The 23,088-nt window shown below is 35.8% G+C and overlaps 1 protein-coding gene across 1 annotated transcript in view; it reads right to left on the bottom strand.

Moving 5' to 3' along the window:
• The window catches only part of NBEA (neurobeachin), a gene marked incomplete at its 3' end in the record, with an annotated part of 753,742 nt that overhangs the window by 510,001 nt on the left and 220,653 nt on the right, over positions 1 to 23,088 (bottom strand). Inside the window, exons 19-24 of the mRNA XM_011969865.1 lie at positions 9,693 to 9,774; positions 9,343 to 9,466; positions 8,278 to 8,470; positions 5,524 to 6,540; positions 3,579 to 3,796; positions 1,015 to 1,168 (exon numbers count right to left, since the gene is read on the bottom strand). Of these exons, the coding sequence (XP_011825255.1) occupies positions 1,015 to 1,168; positions 3,579 to 3,796; positions 5,524 to 6,540; positions 8,278 to 8,470; positions 9,343 to 9,466; positions 9,693 to 9,774 (1,788 nt within the window). The remainder of the gene's footprint in view (positions 1 to 1,014; positions 1,169 to 3,578; positions 3,797 to 5,523; positions 6,541 to 8,277; positions 8,471 to 9,342; positions 9,467 to 9,692; positions 9,775 to 23,088) is intronic.

The following is a 23,088-nucleotide window of genomic DNA, read 5'->3' as shown; positions in this document are numbered from 1 at the left end:
CACCATCAACCATTTATACTGTTCTTTCTAGCTCCATTTCCTTGGTTCAGCTGCTAATTTGATTAAGACCCTACTGGTGACTCGCTCTGTTGCATTCCTCCTTCTGAACTGGAATGCTTCCCTTTGTGGACTTCTTGAGCAAAATCATGAATAAAATAGAAGAGTAACAACTGGGGAAAGTGTGTGAGGATATAGCCTGTGGCTGCTAATGTTGAAGTTTCACTGCTGCTCTGGTGATGGTGGTGGCATTGACAAAAGGACAGTAAGAAAAAGAGTCATATAGAAAAACTTGTTAATGATGAAATAAACTTAGAGATCAACCTGGAAACAGTGTCTCACCAACTAATAGACATCTTAGTAAAATGAAAGATTTCCCTCTGGCAAAGCAAACTTTCTGAGCTTAAGGATGAGTTTCCATACGGCAACAAGAACACGGGTAATATGGGAAGCAAATTTCTATATTCTTTCCCATTGAGCAAGTAGCTATGGAGTCTGCCTTGATATGAATCAAATATTTTGTTTTTAATGACAACCAAAATATAAAGTTAACATTGACCTATTATATTTTAAAAGACATACACAATTAACATTAAATGTCTTTAAAATGTATTAACACATTTCACTGTTTAATATAGAAACAAATCAAGATAAGGCTAGATTTTGTAAAACAAATGTTGCATCAGTAAATAAATGAAAATGTTAAATAACAAGAATTTTAAGAGTTTATTTATACTATAGAATTGAAGAGATATGTAATATCTCTGATGAAGAATGCAATATTCTTCTGATGAAGCATTTATTCATCAGAATTACCAGAGAAATATTTTCATAAGCACACATAGCTGGAACCCAACACTGATAAACAGAAGTGGTGGAAACAGAAATTTATATGGTCAAAAAGTTCCCTAAAAATTACAGGTCCGTTTAAAATCTGTTTACAGCTTAGACCACCACTGAAATGCTCAAGTCATGTAATTATAAAATATAACCACTAGATGGAGGCAAAGTACTTACAGTTGGTGATGTAGCAGCAGAGAGCAAAGGTAAAATTCCTCCACAAGCAATGATGATGTTGTCTACCATTTGGGAAATGAGGTGAATTGTGTTATGTACAAAAATAATATTTTCATTGCTATTGACAAAATCCATTACAGACTTTGTGGAATGGCTAAAATACAGAAAACAGAAACGAGTATGTATTTGGCTTACTTAAATGAAAAGCTTAGACAATTTACTTAGAATAACAAGTGAAAAATTATAGAATTGTAGGAGCTAGCCATATTTAAAATTAAATTATTATAAAATAAAGCGATTTATAACTGAGATATCATATTACCAAAAACTAAGCATTCATCTCCACAGAATTTTGTTGTGTCCAAGAATATTAACTCATTATTATTATTACTATTTTGCTTGAAAAACATAGAATTAGATTCTAAGACATATGACTGACTCAATAAATTTGGCTAAAAATATTTATGTTGCCAAATCTGATTTTTTTTTGTTGAAAGGCAGAATCTTTTAAATATAAAAAGTATGTCTAATGTTAAAAATAATATGGAAACTCAGAATATAACCAATTCAAAATTTTCATACCTATAAATAAAATCTGAAACTGAAAACCTAAAAATTTAACTGAAAGTTTTACTTTGTAGGCGGTTTCAATTTGTCACATCACCAGTGACTTCAGCCCCACCTTTGACTAGTCATATTGAAAAGGTGTACTTGTTAAAGAAGTGACATGATAGGGGAATATAAATAAATCAGTACAAATTCAAGAACTTATTTAATAAGAAAAGCAACAAAATCTCAAACTAAGTTGGTAGTACAGCATTCCCATACAAAACATACAATGTAGATGTCAAAAAAATACACTGCTTTCGTTTGGTGTCAGTCAAGAATATAATTTTTTTTTCTTTTTGAGACAGGATCTCTGCTGTCGCCCAGGCTAGAGTGCAGTGGTGGGATCATGGCTCACTGCAGCCTCAACCTCCTTGGGCCCAGGAGATTTCCGAGTAGCTGGGACTACAGGTGGACACCACCACGCCTAGCTAATGTTTGTAGAAACAGGATCTTGCCCTGGTCTCGAACTCCTGAGCTCCAGTTATCCTCCCGCCTTGGTTTCCCAAAGTGCTGGGATATAGGCGTGAGCTACCACACCTGGCCTGAACTGTTTTTTAATGGGAAAAAAAATAAGATTAAAAAAGAGAAATTACTCCATGGTCAAAATTAAGTCAATAATTCTCACCCTTTTAGAGTTGTGAATTATTATCTATCACTGTGTATCTTAAATTTCAAGATGTTTCTCCCCCTCCTAAAAATAAAGTGCTACCTTTAAAAAATTTAAATGTCATTAAATTCTACTTGGGTAATTTCATGAGAGCCCATCAAAGAAAACAAAAACACAGAGTAGGGGTGGATGGAAAAAAAGCTGAGTATCACTCACTTGGAGGCTACTGATATTATAATTATTAAATTACATAATTTATCTCCATACATTGGTCTTCATGTTAATAGTAATATATTTCATGGTATTTAGGTTTCCTTAGTTACCATCTCTAGGTAATTTATCATATAATAATTAGCAATGAAAATATATTAGTATAAGAACAAATTGATCAAATAAAATCAAAATCAAAATCTTTCTATGGCAGACTTTATTGACGTCTTCCGCAACAGTCGTAACTTTTTCCCTGCTGACACATATTTTACATTTTGTTCTATTATTGAGCTTGATTGGGTATAGGAAAGACTAGCCTCACCCTAGTTTCTAGTTAATTAACCAGTATTAGTCCCTAAAAACCAGTCATTATAATCTCATTTGCTTTTTCTGATGATTAATTTTGAAAGAGGATGTGATCCTGCTGTCTCATGAGACATAAGGGGGATTTTTCATCAGGGGCTTCTTTTAAAAAAAGAGAAGAAAAGAGGAGAATAAAAAGAGAAAGTGAAAGAGGAGAGAGAAGAGGAGGCAGAGGAAAAATAGGAAGAGGAAGGAAGAAGAGTCATCTCTGCCTTTTAATTTGGGCAAGTTTCTCATGATGAATTGATGTTGGGAGGTGAAGCAGCCACCTTGAATCCTAAAAGGAAAACGAGAAGCATAGAAGCCGACATTCCTAAGAATGTTGTGCTAGATCATTTAAGTTGCCCTTGTTACTTATATCCATCAACTTCCTAATTGTATTCATGCCTATGTAAATGATATGCTGTCATAATTAATCTGTTGCACATTTACTATTAAAAAATTAAATTGAAAATTTAGAAAGGCAATGGTTTAATTTATGTAGATTTGTTGTCTTTAAGTTATTATCTTTGAACTGATATCCACTAACTGCTCAAATACTACGGGCTCTGAATTCACATGTCACAGGGTGATTTTAAACTTTAAACAGTATGTATTATAATATTATCACTAATAAATTTAGTACATGCTATTAATTTAAACAGGAAACAAGAAAAATGTGGAAATTCCTTTAATCAAAGTAGATTTTTGGTTTTGTCAAGTCTCTTTAAAATAGAACAGGAAATGGCAGATTTTAAATATTTGCTTTTAATTTATAAAAAAGAAATATTTCTACCTCCTCCAGACATGTACATCAGTTTCTAATGCAAATAGCAAATCAGTGAGAAGCCGCTGGTGCATTGGAGACCATTTAAACTCAGGAATACGAAACATTGTAGTCCGTGGACCTGGGCTAAACTGGCGCCGCTGTTCTTCAGTCATTGGCATTCCTCGAAATCCTAAATCAACTCGGAGATCTCGGTCTTGTTGGGTGATAGACCGACCCTGCACAGCCTAAAGAAGGAAAAGGTGAACTTTTGTGGAATACAAAAGAAATGCCTTATTTCAAAATGAAACTGTGAGTATAGTAAAGTGAACAATGCTTTAATGCTTTAGCATATGACTTTAGCAGTTTAATATATTTCACATATATTATTCACCTGGTAATTCCTTGCACAGGAAACTTTCTGGGCTGAAGTCTCCACTATTGCTTTTACTTTACTATTGCAGAAACTAGGCAAGATAATCAAATACCTAAAGCTAACACCAAAGTTCACACTGAAAACCAGACCCTCTTGACCCCATTAAGAGTCTTTAAATTAGACCACATCACTTCCTTACTGAAGTGAGCATATACAAAGTGAAGTATACTGGATATATGTCATCAACTAATTGTAACTAAAGCACACGATTAGAAAAAATATTACTTGAACAGTTTCAAGTAATATTCAACTTTAAAATCTGTTTCACGTATAATACTTCAATTCAAAAACACAAATGCATTTGGTAAGTTAGAAAACAAACCAGAAAAATGTCTATAAACTCCAAATGTAAAACAGGCAAGCCTCGTGTTCAACAGGCAAGCCTATTGTTCAATCAACAATGCATGATGTTTTCCTTTATTTTACATCTGTATCTAATTCAGTATTCTCATCTCCTGCCAATTATCACTACAATGCAACTGCCACAAAAAATGGAAATTGGCAGTTACAGAAAAAATAAAAATACTTTCCCCACACACATGATATATTATTAAGGATTCTTACTGGAGTACAAAGACACAAGACAGGCATGGTTTACTCCTCATAGTATAGCCCTAATGGAAACACATTCAATGTATCTTCAATGACATTAAAAGGCAAGTGGGACACCCAGAGGATAAAAAACCCAAGTCATTAATGAGAAAAGTATTCTTATTTCTTAAACTCTTAACCATAAGGTATTATTTATCCTAGAAAATAAAGAAGTAGTCATAACTCAAAGCTCAACAATTAAAATCCGTATCAGAAAACATCATCTGTTTTTAGCTTTATTCCAGTGAGGTCAAAACTGAAGCACTAACATTTCCTAACAACCAGATCTAAGAGTCTTTAATTGTCTTATAACAAATTCCTATTCATGTGGTTGTACAGAAAATTCTCACTGCTAATAATTCTAATTTTTCTCAGCCATATTACCTACCTCACAGGGTTGTTGTGAGGATTAAATCTGAAAACATATAGCACAGTGCCTGGAACATAGTAGGCACTGGATAAATAACAGTTCCCTTTTCCCTTCCCCTTCATTTATCAGTTCAATCTGGGCTCCAAGTCCTCTTTTCTATAATCCACAGAACAGGGTTGGGCCTGAAGCTTAAAAGGTTAAAATTAATCAAGTATTCAGGAGGAAGATCTTGAGTACAAAATGTGTAAATGTGGTCACAGAGTTTAAAATGTTAGAACTGGTAGAGACCTTAGTCATCCTTTAGTACAACCTCTTGTACTATATAAGGAAACTTAGGCCCAGAGAGGTTGAGCAAAGTTACACAGAAGAATGTGGCAGAGTTGGAAATATACTTGAGATATTTTTAATTTCTTATATACATGAAATTATACCACACTATTTCATTCCATAAATTACTATTATGCTATAATTCAATATAAACAGGAAGTAACTGATAAGAAAGTACTCTGTTTTGGTGCTAACAACTCTATCTATTCAAGCATTTTTTTTATTTCTAGAACTCATATAAGGTAGCTTACTTGTGTCGTAGTAGTTGTTTGGATTTTTCGGATTTCTTTTCCTGATTCTTTGCCATCGTCAGACCTTTCAGTATCTGAAATTATACTTCCTGCATCAATATTTGGTACAATTTTGCTACTAGAAGACTCAGTTTCCAGAGTTGTAGCAGTCATTTCAGCATACTCCAGCCCCTTAGCTGATGACGCTAAGTCTCTTTCAGAAATACTGCTCATTCCATCTGAAGTTGTGTGGATTTTGAACTCTTTTTCTTCTATTATACTAGATGTACAAGTTAAGTCTACACTACCGGTCATGTGAGCAAGCAATCCAAGATCATCACTAACACCAAGATGTACTTGTGTGTCCTGAATATTTGGAATAATGTGATTGCTAGAAAGTTCAGGAAGTAGTTTTTCTTCCTGTTTGGGTATTTTATCAAAGAGAAATGATGTACTACTATTGGGAAGGTCTTCTTTCTCATCTGCTAATGTTATCAACGGACCATTATCCTTTTCTTCATTTTTTTTAATGATACCAACACTTCCATGTACATTGTTCTGGAGTTTCTCAACAGCAGCACTATATACATTATCCAACAGAGATTCAACCTCCACAAGGGCACCATTCTCTCCACCTACTAAAGTCTCTGGTGATAAATCCATATCATCGAGCTTTACTTCTGTTGCTTCCACTTTCTCTGCTTTTATATCTACTAAAAGATCATGTACTTCCACATGTACACCACTTCCTGGTCTATCTGAATTTCCAAGAATATCATCTGACACTTTCGTTGACATGAGTAAGTCTCGAGTATCTGTGCTGACAGGGTAATCGGTCTCACTTTCTGGGCTCTGGCTTTGTGAAAGATCTTCTATCTCTCGAATTTCCATTCCACCTTTTGCTCCCGTTGTCTGTGATGAAAGACCAGAGATGGTGCTCACATTCCCTTTCTTTCCTTTTTTAATGTTTTCCTCTTCTTGTCTTTGATATTCTTCATACATTTTGGCTAGGTATTCCTTATGAGCTTCGTAAGTGACCTTAGGAATAAGTAAAGCAAACATTAAGGCATTTTGTACATATCAAAAAGAAAAAAATAAATAATACACATTACACTGTGGAAATACAAAAAACCATGTCAGAAATTTTAAGACTTCAAAGCTAGCACTTGTTAATCCTAAAGCAAGTGCTTAGTTTCATTAAGGAACTGGAAATAATCAACAAATACAGCTATATATGATTTATTATAAGGACTGCCAAAGTCACACAGATAACTCAGCAATATTAAAAGTTATTTTCTTTTAGGCTGAATATTTCAATGTTACCCAAACCTAATATGCCAGTTAACTTCCACATATTTATGTAAGCTTAAACAGAGAATAAACAGCTAATAATATACAATATCCAAAGTACTATTACTATGTCGGTTTTCACCATCTACTGCTCATATGCGTACCTGTCCCAACAACTGAAGTTAAAAAATTCACACATATCATTAAATATATAAATTTACAAGCTGTTAAAACATGACAGTTTTATCCTTATATAAGCTGCTCTGAATTTGTTACTTAGGCTTCTTTATTAATAATCAGAATCTTTTTTTTGTACAAAGACCTGCAATGTCTTTTTCTTTCCTATTTTCAAATTTGTTAAAGCAATGATAAATCTGAGGCATCACTATATTACAAAATGTAAATTTATAATAGAAACAAAAGCTTTTCTAATATTTTTTAAAGTTCATAGTCTTTCTCTTATAGACATAGGTGCTATTAATGTATATTTAAATAAGTTAACAGAATTTTACATTGCGGGAACCATCCTTTAAAGAATATCTCATAATACAAAAATCTCCTTAATTTTACAGAAGAAGAATGCAAGTCCCAAAAGTGGGGGTTGGTAACACATGGCCCACGGGACAAATCTGCTTATCATCTCTTTTGGTGAATAAAGGTTTATTCAAAACCATGATAACCATTTACATTATGTATTGTCTTTCACACTGAACAGCAGAGTTGAGTAGTTATATCAGAGGCTATATAACCCACACAGTCTATAATGTTTACTATCTATCTTATTAAACAGTTTTTTCTAACTCGTGTTCAAGAAGACTAAATGAGTCTTCTAAAATCACAAAACTCAATTATGGCACAGACTAAATTAAAAGCCATACTTCTGACACCCATGCTTCTTCTATAACACTTCATGATGAGATATCCTAACTCTGAATTTCCAGAATCTAATGTGTATATACCTGTACACTTTAATTCACTATTTCATTTTACCAAAAATCAAATAATACTTAAAATACAGACATACAGATTTTTAAGATTAAAAATAAAGAAAAGATAATGCAATTAAAATACCACTAAACTTAAACACTTTAAATGTATTTATGATTCACTTGGAAATAAAAAAATTTGACTTCTTAAAAAAAGTCTTAAAAAGTATATTTCAGAGACTATTTCATGAAATAGTCTTCCAAGAACCAGTTAAAAGAGCAAGTGGCTCAGATTAAAGTTCTCAGATTTGCTATAAAACAGATGTAGGTCATCTTTGGGTATAAAACTCCTAATTTATAAATTTGGGGTTTGAATTAATTCATCTATAAGCCACTTTCAAGTTCTAACAGTCTATGAACAGTGAGGAAAAAAATACAAAACTGAGATACAGGAATCTGTCAAAATCTCAGATGCCCACAAGATGGCACCAGATGCATATCTGTAGCCGTTTAATCCACCACAATAACTCTGATATTAAAATGTTAAATCCCGTGTTACCTTGGAATGGGCTATTGACAGCGTATCCACCCAGACTCTCCAGCCTCCCCATTCGTATTTTATTGCATGATACAAAAGAATCCGGAAGATATTGTAGACCATTTCAGTAATCTTCTGTTCCTCAGAATTTTTAGGATTGATATAGCCAAGAGAAAACATCCAATCCTGCCACACTGAACACTGCAATAAGCATCTTGTGAGGAAAAAAAAAAAAAATTGATCTCATTAAAAATATCCAAATTAAGTTAGAATTTACTATTTTGAAACTTTGATAAATAAAATAGTGAAAATATGATCTGACCTCAGTAAAGTAAGGTGTACAGTCATGCTGCACATTATAGATTCTGTAATTGGAATGACTTTCTCTTATTTCTCTACCAGGAAAAATCCTAATTGTCATTCAAAATCACTTTCCTAACTTTCACAGTCAGATTTACTTATTGCTTCTCTACTTTCTTACCACCTTTAGCACTCACAATGTATTTAACACATTATGTATTAATCATTGCTTTATGGTTTTTTTCCCACTGGAATGTACCGAGACTGTGTACTAAGACTATCTTGTGTAGCACTGGGTCTTACACCGAACACAATAGGCACTCAGTCAATATTTGTTAAATTATAGACTCAGGCAATGACTACTCCAGAGTTCATGGCCTCAGACTCTACCCCATGTTCTAGCTAACTCGCTTAAAAATGAACAACAATCAGCCATAAGAAAAATGGGGTGGAAAGCATAGACGAAAATGAGAAAATCCAACACAATTACAACTGAAAGTTCTATTGGTGATAGATAGGTACCACTAAAAGGGATGTTACATTTTAAATAAGAGTTTGTTTATATGTATATTCATATATACAATTAAAATATAATATCCATATAACAAAATAAAAATAATATAAAAATAAATAGAAGTATACTGAATACGTCAAAGAAACATAATATGCCTTTTCTGATGATTAAAAGTATTTAGCAATATGGAAAAGATTTGGAATGAATTGAAATTCTAAAAGAGAGAAAATATTAATTATGGAATAAAGTGTTATAGTATCCAAACTGCTTACCTTCTATTTTCACGGCTGTTACTGAAAAGTTTTATCATATCAGATAAAAATAAACGACGAACTTCCATCAGCTCTGCGCTTGGTGTAGAGTTTTTTAACAAAGTTGCCACCACTTTAAGAATCACTGTAAACAAAGAAAAAAACTTAAAGATTTATAACCATATCCTATGCTCAACTCAAAACGTATTAGTGACTTTCAAATAAATACTTAGCACTATAAAAGGTGAGTTAAAACTGTCATGAACTCGGTAAACACCATAATGATTTAAGGGGTTAGGAAAAGTTTTGATTTAGTCTCATATGTTGCCATGCGCCGACCCCAATACAATAAAGAACTGCCATTTGCTCACTTGGATTCTGAATTTTCACTGTAGAATCTGGCTCTGGATGTGGTTTGTGTACGACCTGAGTACATACTTGCTCTGTCAAGATCTGAAAGATGAAGAATTTGAACTTCATTTAGAAAACAATTTAAATCACAATTGTAAAATATAGATATACAATGAACCTGCAAAAGAAATATCAATGCAGTCCAAACCAAAAGAAACATCTCTTCTAAAGGGACTTTTTATTTTTTTCCTTCTTTTGAGATGGAGTTTCACTCTTGTTGCCCAGGTTGGAGTGCAATGGTGCAATCTCAGCTCACTTCAAACTCCACCTCATGGGTTCAAGTGATTCTCTTGCTTCAGCCTCCCAAATAGCTGGGATTACAGGCATGTGCCACCACATGTGGCTAATTCTTTGTATTTTTAGTAGAGACAGGGTTTCACCATGTTGATCAGGCTGGTCTTGAACTCCTGACCTCAGATGATCCACCCGCCTCAGCCTCCCAAAGTGCTGGGATTACAGGTGTGAGCCACCGTGCCCAGCCCTAAAACGACTTTTTAATGAATTCCATATACTTCTAAACTCTTTAACTCTGTATTCACCAAATTTTATTTGTTATTTATACATACAAAACCAGAACTAGTATCTATAGAAGGAAAGATTAATTAGGAAATTCATGAATTTATTGTTCAAAATGCCTTTTCAGTGTTCATAAAATTATTTATGAACTACTTTTTTTTTTTTTTTTTTTTTGGAGACAGAGTCTCACTGTGGTATGCAGGCTGGACTGCAGTGGCACAATCATGGCTCATTGCAGCCTCCAACTCCTGGACTCAAGCGATCCTCCTACCTAAGTCTCCCAAGTAGCTGGGACTACAGGTTCATGCCACCACACTCAGCTAATTTTTTTTTTTTTTTTTTTTTTTTTTTTTTTTTGTAAAGATGGGGTATCACTTTATTGCCCAGGCTGGTCTTGAACTGCTGGGCTCCTGCGATCCTACTGCTTCAGCTTCTCAAAGTGCTGAGATTAAACGCATGAGCCACCACATCCGGCCCCTACTTCAATAAGTGTGACAAGGGAAAGTTCTTCCTAACAAGAACTTTTAGTAGAGACATCCTAACAATGTGGCTCGCTGTCATTTACTAATGAGTTTTTCAAATTATTTCTTTCAAATACAAAAAACAGTTGACCAAATAAAGGAAAGAGAAAATTCTAAAACATTTACTAACTTTCCCACTAAAATGTGGGAGCAGGATTTTGAACGTCATCTTCACTGTTATATTCCTAGTAATCAGCACCAATGCCTGACACATACCAGCACTCAGTAAATATTTGTTAAATTAAAGAATAATTAACTTAATTATATATCAATAATGTATATATGACTGCTCACTGTATTTTAGGCTTGAGCTTGTGTTTACCTCTTACATAAACCCAACGAGGTTATATTTAATAAAGATATCATTTTATATCTGTGATTTAATTTCCTGTTTAGCTTTAACATGGCAAATTCTGAATAAACAGTTAAACCTAAGTACAAAAACTGCTGCAAAACCACCAACATTAGTTGAAAGGACAATTGAACATAGCTGTATTGTTGAAGCTGAAGATGGAAAAAGCAAATTGAGGGAGAGAGATGGTCTCTTCTGATGAGAAAAGGACTATGACATCCAGAGGTCTCATTTTCCTTCCCTTTCTACTCAGACTAAGACAGGATATTTTCATATTAGGAATGTTCATAAAAAAGATATTGACCAGAAATAAAAACTGACCTACTCTATTAAATAATATAGCATTTAATTACCCCTATTCCCCTCATTCTGATACTTTTGATGAAACTAAACACTTCCTTGTTAAAACTAAACAGTGTTTCACAACTTTCTACACAAAGGATCCCACACATGCACTCCTAATCAAATGGAGTTGACATGAGATAAAATTTATTTGAAAACCATATACTAAAGAACAATCACTTATTGCTTGGTATATACCTATAAGGAGTTTTCACAACAACTTGCCCCAAAGACCCTGGTGTGTACCTATAGCCCAGTGGATGAGATCCAAGAAAATTGTGATTATAAATAAAGGATTCAAAATAACTTCGGATGAGCTTAAAAGAAATCAGGACCTACTCTTCCATGATAGTTAGAAAATGTTTTCAACCAAAAGAGAGGAAATCACATTACACAGGAAACAAAAGTGTCACCAGTTTTTATATTGTCTTTTTAAGTCCCTACTTTATCATCTAACAATGAAAAGAATAATTGCCTTGTCTATCTAATAAAACTGCTAGGAAGATTAAATAAAGCTCCATATGTGAAAGTGCTTTGAAAACTATAACATATTGAAATACAAGGGTTTTTAAAATGACAAATATATATTCAGAAACTCAATTCAACATGTATTTATTAATATCCAGATATGTGCCCTCCCTCTGCTAAATGTTTGGAGACTGAAAATACATTGCTAGGTGCAACTTCATTTCTAGTAGCAATTTATTTAACTATTGTTCTAGAGGCAGGCATAAATGCATGCCCCTATTAGGTAACAAAACATGATAGACTATCATTAAGAACCTATGTAAGCTTAAAAAGGGAGAAAGGGAATAATGAGATATAAACAAAAAAAGATGAATTTAGACCCAAACATTTTAATGGAAGAGCAGGGCTCAAGATGGGCCCCAAAGGTTTGTCTGGTTGGTAAGAGATATGCATAGCAACCCCAAACCCCCAGTAAAACAAAACTGTACAGAGGTTCAGAGCTGGATATGGACATGAAAACCAACGTGTATTTAACACTTATAGCACATCTCAATTCATACCAGCCACGTTTTAAGTGTTCAACAGCCACATGTCACCAGTGGCTAGAATACAGGTAATCAACAGGGAGGGAAACAATAATGAATCATAACTATGGAGGTAACTTCATGTGCCATTTACAGAGATAACACCTGAGCCCAGCATTACACATTGAAATTTCATTTTATAAATGGAATTATTTTGCAATTCATGTGCTACAGAACTTTAGGCTGAAGCAGGAGCTACTGAAGCTATCTTTCTGAAGCACTTGCTCCCCAGCTTCATCATGCGTAAATTCTGTAGTATTAGTAGGCTCAACTATTTGAGATGAGGTGGTTAAAAAAAAAAAAAAGGCAAACTATTAACCCTGCTGTTGCATCTAACTGCCACAGTATTCGGGTCAGAGAATCTTTATAGGTTTGGACAAGCTACCTAACTTTATGACTTTTTTTTTCTGTGAATAGAAAGTTTGAATAAGATGGTATCTAACATACTGTCTACCTCTGAGATTCTATAATTTTGAGAAAAAGTTTGATTATTAAGTTTTTTTGTTTTTTTTGAGACAGAGTCTTGCTCTGTTGCCCAGGCTGGAGTGCAGTGGCACTATCTCGGCTCACTGCAAGCTCCACCTTCTGGGTTCACACCATTCTCCTGCCTCAGCCTCCCGAGTAGCTAGGACTACAGGCACCTGCCACCATGCCCAGCTAATTTTTTCGTATTTTTAGTAGAGACAGGGTTTCACCATGATAGCCAGGATGGTCTCGATCTCCTGACCTCGTGATCCGCCCACCTCAGCCTCCCAAAGTGCTGGGATTATAGGCGTGAGCCACTGCGCCCGGCCTAAGTACTTAGTTTTAAAGTTGACTAACTTGTAAAATGATTGCATTCATAAATTGTTACATCCTTACAGTTAATTTTAAAAACACATGTTTTTTGGTTAATTATTACTATAAGGAACAAAGCTCTCATTTAGGTGATAAGATCTTACACTTGGCTCCTTGTGTCACCACCAGATGTTTAATTAAATAACAGTATGCAAAGAGAACCCATAAAGCAAAACTAGTATCACAATGAAGTAATGAAACAGATATTATTGTTGAGATTTACAAGTGTATTAAACATGAAAATCTACTCGTTTTGCCTGCAGAAAACATATTCTAAAATCAAACAACTCTTAAGTGTATTAGAGAGGGCTACAAATCATTAACAAAAGAAAAACATAATTACTCATAATTTAGAGATGGAGTAACAAAGCAAAACTAAAGATACAAATAGAATTTAAAATACAAGTTTTATAAATATTACAATTTCTAAATAATATGTTATAAAATAGCTTTGAGTAATTTCAAAAAGAGGTCCATTAAAGTTAACTCACGTCTTAGTATATTTCTTCAGAATAAATTCACCTCAGAAAACTACAGAGGTAAATAATTTATTAATTTTTTTGGTTTTCAAAATAATCTAGATAGATATTTACATCTTCACAACTTATACAATGCTGTCTGACATGTCCTGCCAAGAATCTGATTTTGTGCCTTTTTTTTTTTTTTTTTTTTTTTTGGAGACAGAGTTTCGTTCTTCTTGCCCAGGCTGGAGTGCAATGTTGTAATCTCCGCTCACTGCAAACTCCACCTCCTGGGTTCAAGCGATTCTCCTGCCTCAGCCTCCTGAGTAGCTGCGATTACATGCATGCGCCACCACATCTAATTTTGTATATTTAGTAGGATGGGGTTTCTCCACGTTGATCAGGCTGGTCTTGAACTCCCAACCTCAGATGATCCGCCCACCTCGGCCTCCCAGAGTGTTGGGATTACAGGCACGAGCCACCGCACCTGGCCTGTGACTTAAAATTTATTGTTTATTATATTATAAGCATCTTATCAAATCAAACTTAAAATTTGTTTCAAAGATCACTATAACATAGTCTTTATCCTAATAAGACTTCAAAAAACATTAGTTAAAATTACAGATTCTTTTTTTTTTTTTTTTTTTAGAGCAAGAGTCTTGCTTTGTCGAACAGGTTGGAGTGCAGTAGAGCAATCTCCCAGGTTCAAGCTATTCTGCTTCAGCTTCCCGAGTAACTGGAATTAAAGGTGCATAGTACCATACATGGCTAAATTTTTTGTATTTTTAGTAGAGACTGGGTTTCACCACTTTGGTCAGGCTGATCTTAAACTCCTGACCCTAAGTGATCCACCCTGCTCGGCCTCCCAAAGTACTGGGATTACATGCATGAGTCACTGTGCCCAGCCTCCTATTCTATTCTACTCTACTCTACTCTACTCTACTCTACTCTACTCTACTCTACTCTACTCTACTCTAAAACATCATTATCAACACCATAAGTTGGTTCTTCATTATTTCTGCACTTAATTTTACACATTCGTAGAGTTGTAGTAATATTCATTTTGATGCATTGCTGAGATTAAGGTGATTTTCCCAAACTGAAAAAAGAAAATGAAGATTAAAAAAACATTTCAAACTCTGGATTATCAAACAACTAATTCTTGCTAAGACTACAAAACTTGATTGACGCTAACAAGATGAATTAAACCTAAACTGCAACTCTGGAAGTGACTTCCTTTTTCAGTTAAATATCCTTTACTATGTTAATACAAATTAAATTGATACCCATCACACAAGTTAATTTTTTTGCAACTAGATGCGACCCAGCAAAAGATGTAATGTTTAAACTCTGGTGATCCAGAAACAGTAATCTACTGTCCTGTCATTCTAATAATACAATTTGGTTTGGCAGTAGTATTAAAGCTTATGTTAAATACCCTTTCTGCTACTTTGTAGGATTAACAATGCTGACCAATCATTTATGATCTTTCTCTTTTGGCATTTTACACACTTACGTTAACTTTTCTTTTTAGAATATGGGTTCATTATAAACTCAGAGTCCTTGAAAAATTATTTAAAGTAACCATAAACATTATTCTATTTGAAAAACAAATATTATTACTAAAATTGGTCAGAGGCCTGTAAGTTGGTTCCTTCATCATTTCAGGAGCTCTGCCTCATCCCACATCCAGTATCAGAGAATTCAAACTTACCCTGAGTTTTCCTCATCTAAAACATTGGACCAGCAATTACTTGGCTTTGTTTTGTGTAGAATATCACTAGAGACCAAAATCTGGATACCAGGAATACACAGAAGTATAGGTGGTGGGTAAAAACGCTGCTGTACTTGTGTTGAGTCACTTTTCAGGAAGACTAATAGAAATACATATATGTGTGTATACATGTGTTCGAAATTTTCTTAATAAAAGGTTAGTACTACACAATGGTTTTTCAAATTCAACATATTATGTTATTATGCTACACTCTTATATAAAGTTCCACTGACTACTCAGACTCTCTATTATGGATAAGAGGTCAAAATAAGCAGACGCTCAAAAATTCACATAGGTAAAACAATGATTAAAAACTTACATAGGCATCATTGACCAAAGCAATTAGTAGGTTCAAAAAATCAAAAGATAAACACACGTTCATCAATATTAGGCAGCAGCTTTCAGAAGCCTAATTTGATATTGTAGCAGGTTTTGATTCAGAGGAGGACTTTAATGCTGTCAACTGAGGAGAGATTCTGACATTTTTGCATTATGCATATATATCATGGAACCTACCTACTTTATGATTATTTACTAGTGGCATGACATATAGCAAATTATTTAACCTGTGAGTCTTAATTTGTCTATTTTAAAAAGAAATAAAAAATACCATTATCATAGGGTAGCTGTAAGATCTGAAACAATGTTCATAAAGAATTCACCATGTTTGTCATGAGAGGTGACCAATAAAAAATAGTTACTATGATGAGGGAAATACAGTATCAGAATAAAGAAAGAAAATGGCCTCATTATACTCTGCATAGGGAAAAGCCATTATGCTAGTACTTATTCAGTTCTGTGTGCAAAATATTGAAACAATACTAAAACATTACTATAATTCAAAAAGGCACTGTTCAGAAAGGCATGGTCTACTACTCTTGTGATTTGAGGAATGATTGACACTAAGTGGGAATATTAAGCTCAGAAACAAACAAACAATTCAGAGTAGTCAGTAGATTTCTTCACTAATCTGAAGAGCAGCCACTCTTAACTGATGAGAACATAAAATAGAGAAAAAATCAAGTAGTTAAAAGTAATATTATAGAGTAGCGGTCAGAAAACTACGGCCTGTGGGCCAAATCTAGCCTGCCACCTCTTTCTGTAATACCGTTTTACTGGTACACAGCCTGTCTGATACATCCTGTCCATGGCTGCTTCTGAGCTACAACAGATTTGAGTAGTTGTGACAGACACTGCACAGCCCACAAAGCCTGAAATATTACTATCTGTCCCTTTACCAGAAAAGTTTACCCTTCCCAGCTACAGATGAATATTTTGTGATAAATATATTTGTAAATATAAGTGCAAAAAGCTGTACAAGAAAACTATATTTAGGATAACATTTTATAAAAGTTGTGTGTGCATATGTGTATGAGTTGAGAAATATATATATATATATTCTTAAGTATGAATCAGACATAATTGCTAAATTTTATTTTGTTGCATTTCTACATTTTCCAAATTTTTGCAACGATGAATATTAATTCTGATAGAAGAATATAATACAGACTGTAATAAAAAGAACAACAGAGGGGAGTTAAATTTCTCTGTACTGCTGTAGAGCAGTGGTCAGCAAATTTTTTATAGATAAGATCAGATAGTATTTTAGGATTTCTGGATCATATAATCTCCATTACAACTACTCAACTCTGTAATGTCAAGTGACCAATGGACTTTACTTAATGAGTTATGTTCTATTAAACTTTATTTCTGCATAAAGGAAGTTGCCCTAAACCCCCTTGCATGCAACTATTTCTCTTGAGTACACCCACACTCCCCTATCTTGAGTTTGTACTTTTCTCTTTGCAAGAAATCTCCATGCTATCACTATTTTCTGACTCATCCTTGAACTCCTATTATCAAAAGCCTGAACACCAGCTGGGGTGAAGGTCCCACCAGTGTTTGGAAATCTCACCCAGTCCACCAGTATTATCTTTATGATGAGCCAGCCTGGAGCATCATCAGCCCCATTTTAGAATCACTCGCAGTCGGTTGTCCCAAGAACAAGTCAAAGCCAACAGTAACTCTCTTTCAGAAAATGGAGTACAATAGCCAAAGAACAGGACCCTACATTTTAATACCATCTTGTAATTAGATCTTTTTTGTGAACATAAGAAAAAATTGACTCAAATATTGTATGTACAGGCCTTCATAGCTCTTTATCAAAACCCTGAGCTTCACAGGAATTCCCACCTTTGTTATGCTCACACCCCTTCCTTTAAGGGAACCAAATGGGGAACCAGATATCCTAAATGATCCCCTTTTGGGAAATATACCTCTCAGGAGCCTTCCCTCACCTCCTAACCTAGACACAGTCTGGCACCCACGGCTTCTCCCTCTTACCCAGCTCCACCTTTAACTCCCCAGTCTTCTCCTAGTTCCACTGTCTCCAGCATCCCGACTCTCACTAGTCCGCCTCCTTAACACCCTATATAACCTTCCCTACCAAGGGAACCGAGCCCTGATGGGGTCACCTGCAGTGGTGTTTCCTACCCTCCTAAGAGACCATTCTAAGTTATGTCCACTTACGGAGGTAGCCAATGGGGATGCTGGGATCATTCATCAGGTGCATGTACCTTTGATTTTTAACTAAATTCATGAAGGAATTCTGGGCTTTCTCACTCTCATCTGAGTTAACTTGGGGAGACATTCATATCATCTTGTCCATGTGTTGCACCCCTGAAGAAAAGCAGCATATTTGGGCAAAGGCCCAGGCTTATGATAACAATCTGTCATCTGGGGACTCTGAAGAATATGGTATGGGGGCCACAACTTTGCCTAACAAAGACCCTAACTGGAACTATCAACAGGGCCAAGTTGATCTAAGAAAAAGAAATCATATGGTGACTTGTTTAGTGAAGGGAATGAAAAATATAACACCAAGCCTGTGGACTATAATAAAATAAGAGAAATAAAGAAAGGATGAAAACCCAGCTTTGCTCCAGAGATGCCTTGTGAAGGCCCTAAGAAAATACACTAACATTGACCCCAATATTGATGCTTGCCAAACTTTACTTGGGACACGCTTTATTAGCCAGTCAGCACCTGATATCAGAAGAAAACCACATAAATTGGCTTTGGGATCCCAAATGCCTGTTAATGAAATGCTTGATGTGGAATTCAATAATAGGGATAGGGCTGAATATGCTGAAAGGGCCTAGCATGGCAAACGATGAGATAGCAGCAGGCCCAAATGATAGCAGTCACTATAAGCAGCATCCTGCAACCTCAGGGTCACCCAGAGGTACACTTCACCCATGGACCAAGCAGACCTCCCAGAAAACTTAAAGGTAATGGTTGCTGCTTCAAGTGTGGGGAGCTGTGACACAGTACCAATAACTGTCCCAGCCAAGGGACCCCAACCAGACCCTGTCCTCACTACAAGCAGGAGGGCCATTGGAAAAGGGATTGCCCTCAGCTCCAAAGGGAGAGAAGGAAACTTGATGCCATAATGGTTATAACTGAGGACTGAAGGGACCCAAGGTTCCTGGTGGCTCCCACAAAAGCATGGTCATCACAACTAAGGAGCTTTGGGTGACTTGACACAGCAGGAAAGAATAATAATTTCTTAATTGATATGGGGCAAGTTACTCTGTCCTAAAGGCCACTCTTGGACCTTATCTTCCAATAACTGCATTGTCATGGATGTTGATGGCACTCCAAAATCAAAACACTTTACCTTACCCCTGAGCTTCAGGCTACAAAACTCTATGCCTCATTTCTTTATTGGAATGGGATTTCCCGGCCACAGTTGGAGTCACTTTACATTTATCAGGCCCTGGGAAACATTCCTTTGAAGTACTGGCAATACTTGTTTTTTCATTACCAGTATCAGACAAACAGGAGATTCCTTCCAAAATAAGATCTGGAAATGGAACGACAAGTATGAAATCAAAAAACTCCTGGCAAAGCAATACGTGGTCAGCTAGTGATCACCTCTTTAAAAGACAAAAGTAATTTCCCACATAAGCATCAATATCTCCTCAAACAAGAAGCCAGGTGAGGCCTCTAACCTCTAATCAAGAAGTTTTTAAAACATGGCCTCCTAGTTCCATGTCAGTCTCCTTGTAATAGTCCTGTCCTCCCTGTCTAAAAACAAAATGAAGAATATTGTCTAGTTCAAGGCTTATGAACTATTAATGAGGCTGTAATTCCCCTACATCCTATAGTGCCAAATCCTTCTACCATATTTACCCAAATATCAGAAGACACCAATTGGTTCATGATATTAGATCTTAAGGATGCTTTCTCTTGTATCCCTCTATGCCTTGACTGTCACTATTTGTTTGCTTTTGAGTGAACTAATACTGAAAATAGTATTTCCTGGCAGTATACCTGGGTCATACTGCCTCAGAGCTTTAGGGATAGCCCTCACTTGTTCAGAAATGCCTTGGCAAGAGAATTACGGTAACTAGAGCCAGAAAGGGAAGCCATACTCCAATATGTGGATGACATCCTTGTATGCAGACCCACTAAAGAGGCCTCAGATAAGAATGTTATTCAAGTTCTAAACTTCCTGGGAGAAAGCGTATCCAGTCTCTCCATCCAAGGCCCAGATTTCTAAACTGGAAGTAAAATATCTGGGGTACATCTTAAGCCCAGGAAACTATACCATGTCCATTGAACAAAAGGAAGCTATCTTAAAGGTCAGGCCTCTACAACTGAAGAAGTAACTCAAAACTTTCCTGGGTATGACAGGAACTTGCAAGATTTGGATCCCAGGATTTGGAATCATTGCTAAGCTACTGTATGAAGCTCTAACAGGGTCAAAGCATGAACTGCTTGAATGGTCAAGGAAACAACAAGAGGCTTTATGTTCTAGCTGAACAAAGTGGGGTTTGCACAGTAATAAAACACACCTGTTGTTCTTATATTAACAATTCAGGATTAGTTGAACTGAAAGTTCAAAAGATTTACTAACAGGCTACCTGGCTACATAATTTCAATACAATCCCACTGCTCAAACCATCTGGGACTCCATCAAAGGATACCTACCAACTGTGATGTGGTTCTTTCCTTTGACCTTCAATAGCTCTCTTATTACTATGAATCTTTGTCCTTACTTGTTTAACCTCTTTGTAAATTTTGTGTCTTTTACATTACAACAGTTCCATGTCAAAATGATAGTCATGCAATGATTCCAATCCCTCCCTTGGATTCAGAGTCTCCTGATAACTCACCCTTAGAGCCCTCAGGCCAGGCAGCCAGAGATTTCCACGCCCTTGCGAAGCAAGGCCAACATCTCTAATCAGCAGGAAGTAGATAAAGAAGACCAGCCTTCTCCCTCATCAACCCTTAAGAATAAGAGATGGAAATCTCTGAAGGGGAAGGGGAAATGAAACAGGAATAATAAGGGTGGTTGCAGGAGAATAAAAAACTCCAGGCAGCAGTTTCACATGACTAGCAAAAGGAAACTACTGAAATAGCTGCAGAAGCTAGGGGTTGATAAGACCCTGAAAAGCCAGGATGAGGGCCAAGATAGCTAAGGCTGATGGGACCCACTATGGCACTGGATCTGATGGAGGTTCACTTAGGACCTCATTACACACTCACTAACATACAAAATCACACACCCATCAGTACCATAATGGTTACAGGAACACCCATATTTGGAGTAAAACTAGATAGCATCACAGTTCTGAGAAATATTTACCTGTTTACAGTAATCTTGATGAATATTCCATCCCTTGTTTAGAAGAAACTCATAAAGGTAGCAGCCCCAAAAAACCCTTGCATGCAACTCTCTCTTAAGTAAGCCCACACTCCCCTTTCCTGAGTGTGTACTTTTCTCTTTGCAATAAATCTCTGTACTTTTCCTAAAAGAACCCAAACAAACAAAACCTTTTATTTGCAGACCCCGAAATTTGAATTTCATTTAATTGAACACATCCGAAAACACTCTTTCTTCCCCCATCTTGCTCATCATCAATCGCCATCAGAGAAATGCAAATCAAAACCAAAATGAGATACCATCTCACACCAGTTAGAATGGCGATCATTAAAAAATCAGGAAACAACTGGTGCTGGAGAGGATGTGGAGAAATAGGAACACTTTTACACTGTTGGTAGGAGTGTAAATTAGTTCTACCACTGTGGAGGACAGTGGGGCAATTCCTCAAGGATCTAGAACCAGACATACCAAAGACCCAGTGATCCCATTACTGGGTATATACCCAAAGGATTATAAATCATGCTGCTATAAAGACACATGCACACGTATGTTTATCGTGGCACTATTCACAATACCAAAGACTTGGAACCAACCCAAATGTCCATCAATGACAGAATGGATTAAGAAAATGTGGTACATATACACCATGGAATATTATGCAGTCATAAAACAGGATGAGTTCATGTCCTTTGTAGGGACATGGATGAAGCTGGATACCATCATTCTCAGCAACGTATCACAAGGACAGAAAACCAAACACTGCATGTTCTCAGTCACAGGTGGGAAATGAACAATGAGAACACTTGGACACAGGGCGGGGAACATCACACACTGGGGCCTGTCAGGGGGTGGGGGTCTGGGGGAAGGATAGCATTAGGATAAATACCTAATGTAAATGATGAGTTAATGGGTGCAGCACACCAACATGACACATGTAGACCTATGTAACAAACCTGCACGTTGTGCACATGTACCCTAGAACTTAAAATATAATAAAAATTTTTTAAAAGAAAAAATAAAATTGAAATAGAAAAATCTCCAAATTAAAAAAAATGTAAAACCTATCCTGTTTGAGGACTGTGCAAAATCTGAAACTGAGTTGATCTGTTCCATGGCTTACATGAAAAGAAACAGTATTAGAGAAGAGTAAATTTGTTTCTGTTTTTGTTTTGTTTTGTTTTTCTGAAGCGGGCAGAGTCTCACTTTGTCACTCAGGCTGGAGCGCAGCAGCGCAATCTCAGCTCAGTGCAGCCTTGACCTCCTGGGATCAAGCAATCCTCCTGCCTCAGCCCTCCAAGTAACTGAGACTACAGGTTAATTCAAAATTATAGTACAATTTCATTCAGAATCTCAGCATCTGCCTTTCTCAATGTCTCTCATTTTCATTTTAAAAACACTTTTATAAATAAATCTACAATGATGAGATATTCTGTTTAATGTTTCCTGACCACTGCTCTTCCAAGTTAGGCATAATATTATGGATATTTGGTAGTACCTGTAAGTTTTCTCTTAGCATGACTATAATGCCCTTGTATAACAGATGCAAAGTCTTTTCATCTAAATCTATAACAAAATAATCTACACTCTGCTGTATTTCAAAGTGTGAGATTAGAAATCCATTTTTCTTCTTGTTTAGACATGATGGGTATGCACTGGTATTTAAAAGCAGAAAACTTAGTTTTGGCAATACAGGCGGTACATGAAACACTGTTGAGTTATTACATCTCTGTAATTTCTAGTTTGCCAAGCAACAGTGCAAGGTGAGGAGAGCATAACAAATATTCTTGTTACAACTCTTTAACTCTGTGGTTGTGGCACAAAGCAGCTACA

Source organism: Mandrillus leucophaeus, unplaced genomic scaffold (genome assembly GCF_000951045.1).
Source record: "Mandrillus leucophaeus isolate KB7577 unplaced genomic scaffold, Mleu.le_1.0 Scaffold916, whole genome shotgun sequence".
NCBI lineage: Eukaryota > Metazoa > Chordata > Mammalia > Primates > Cercopithecidae > Mandrillus > Mandrillus leucophaeus.
Note: the sequence above shows the minus strand (reverse complement) of the source record. Positions and strands in the feature narration are given on the sequence as shown.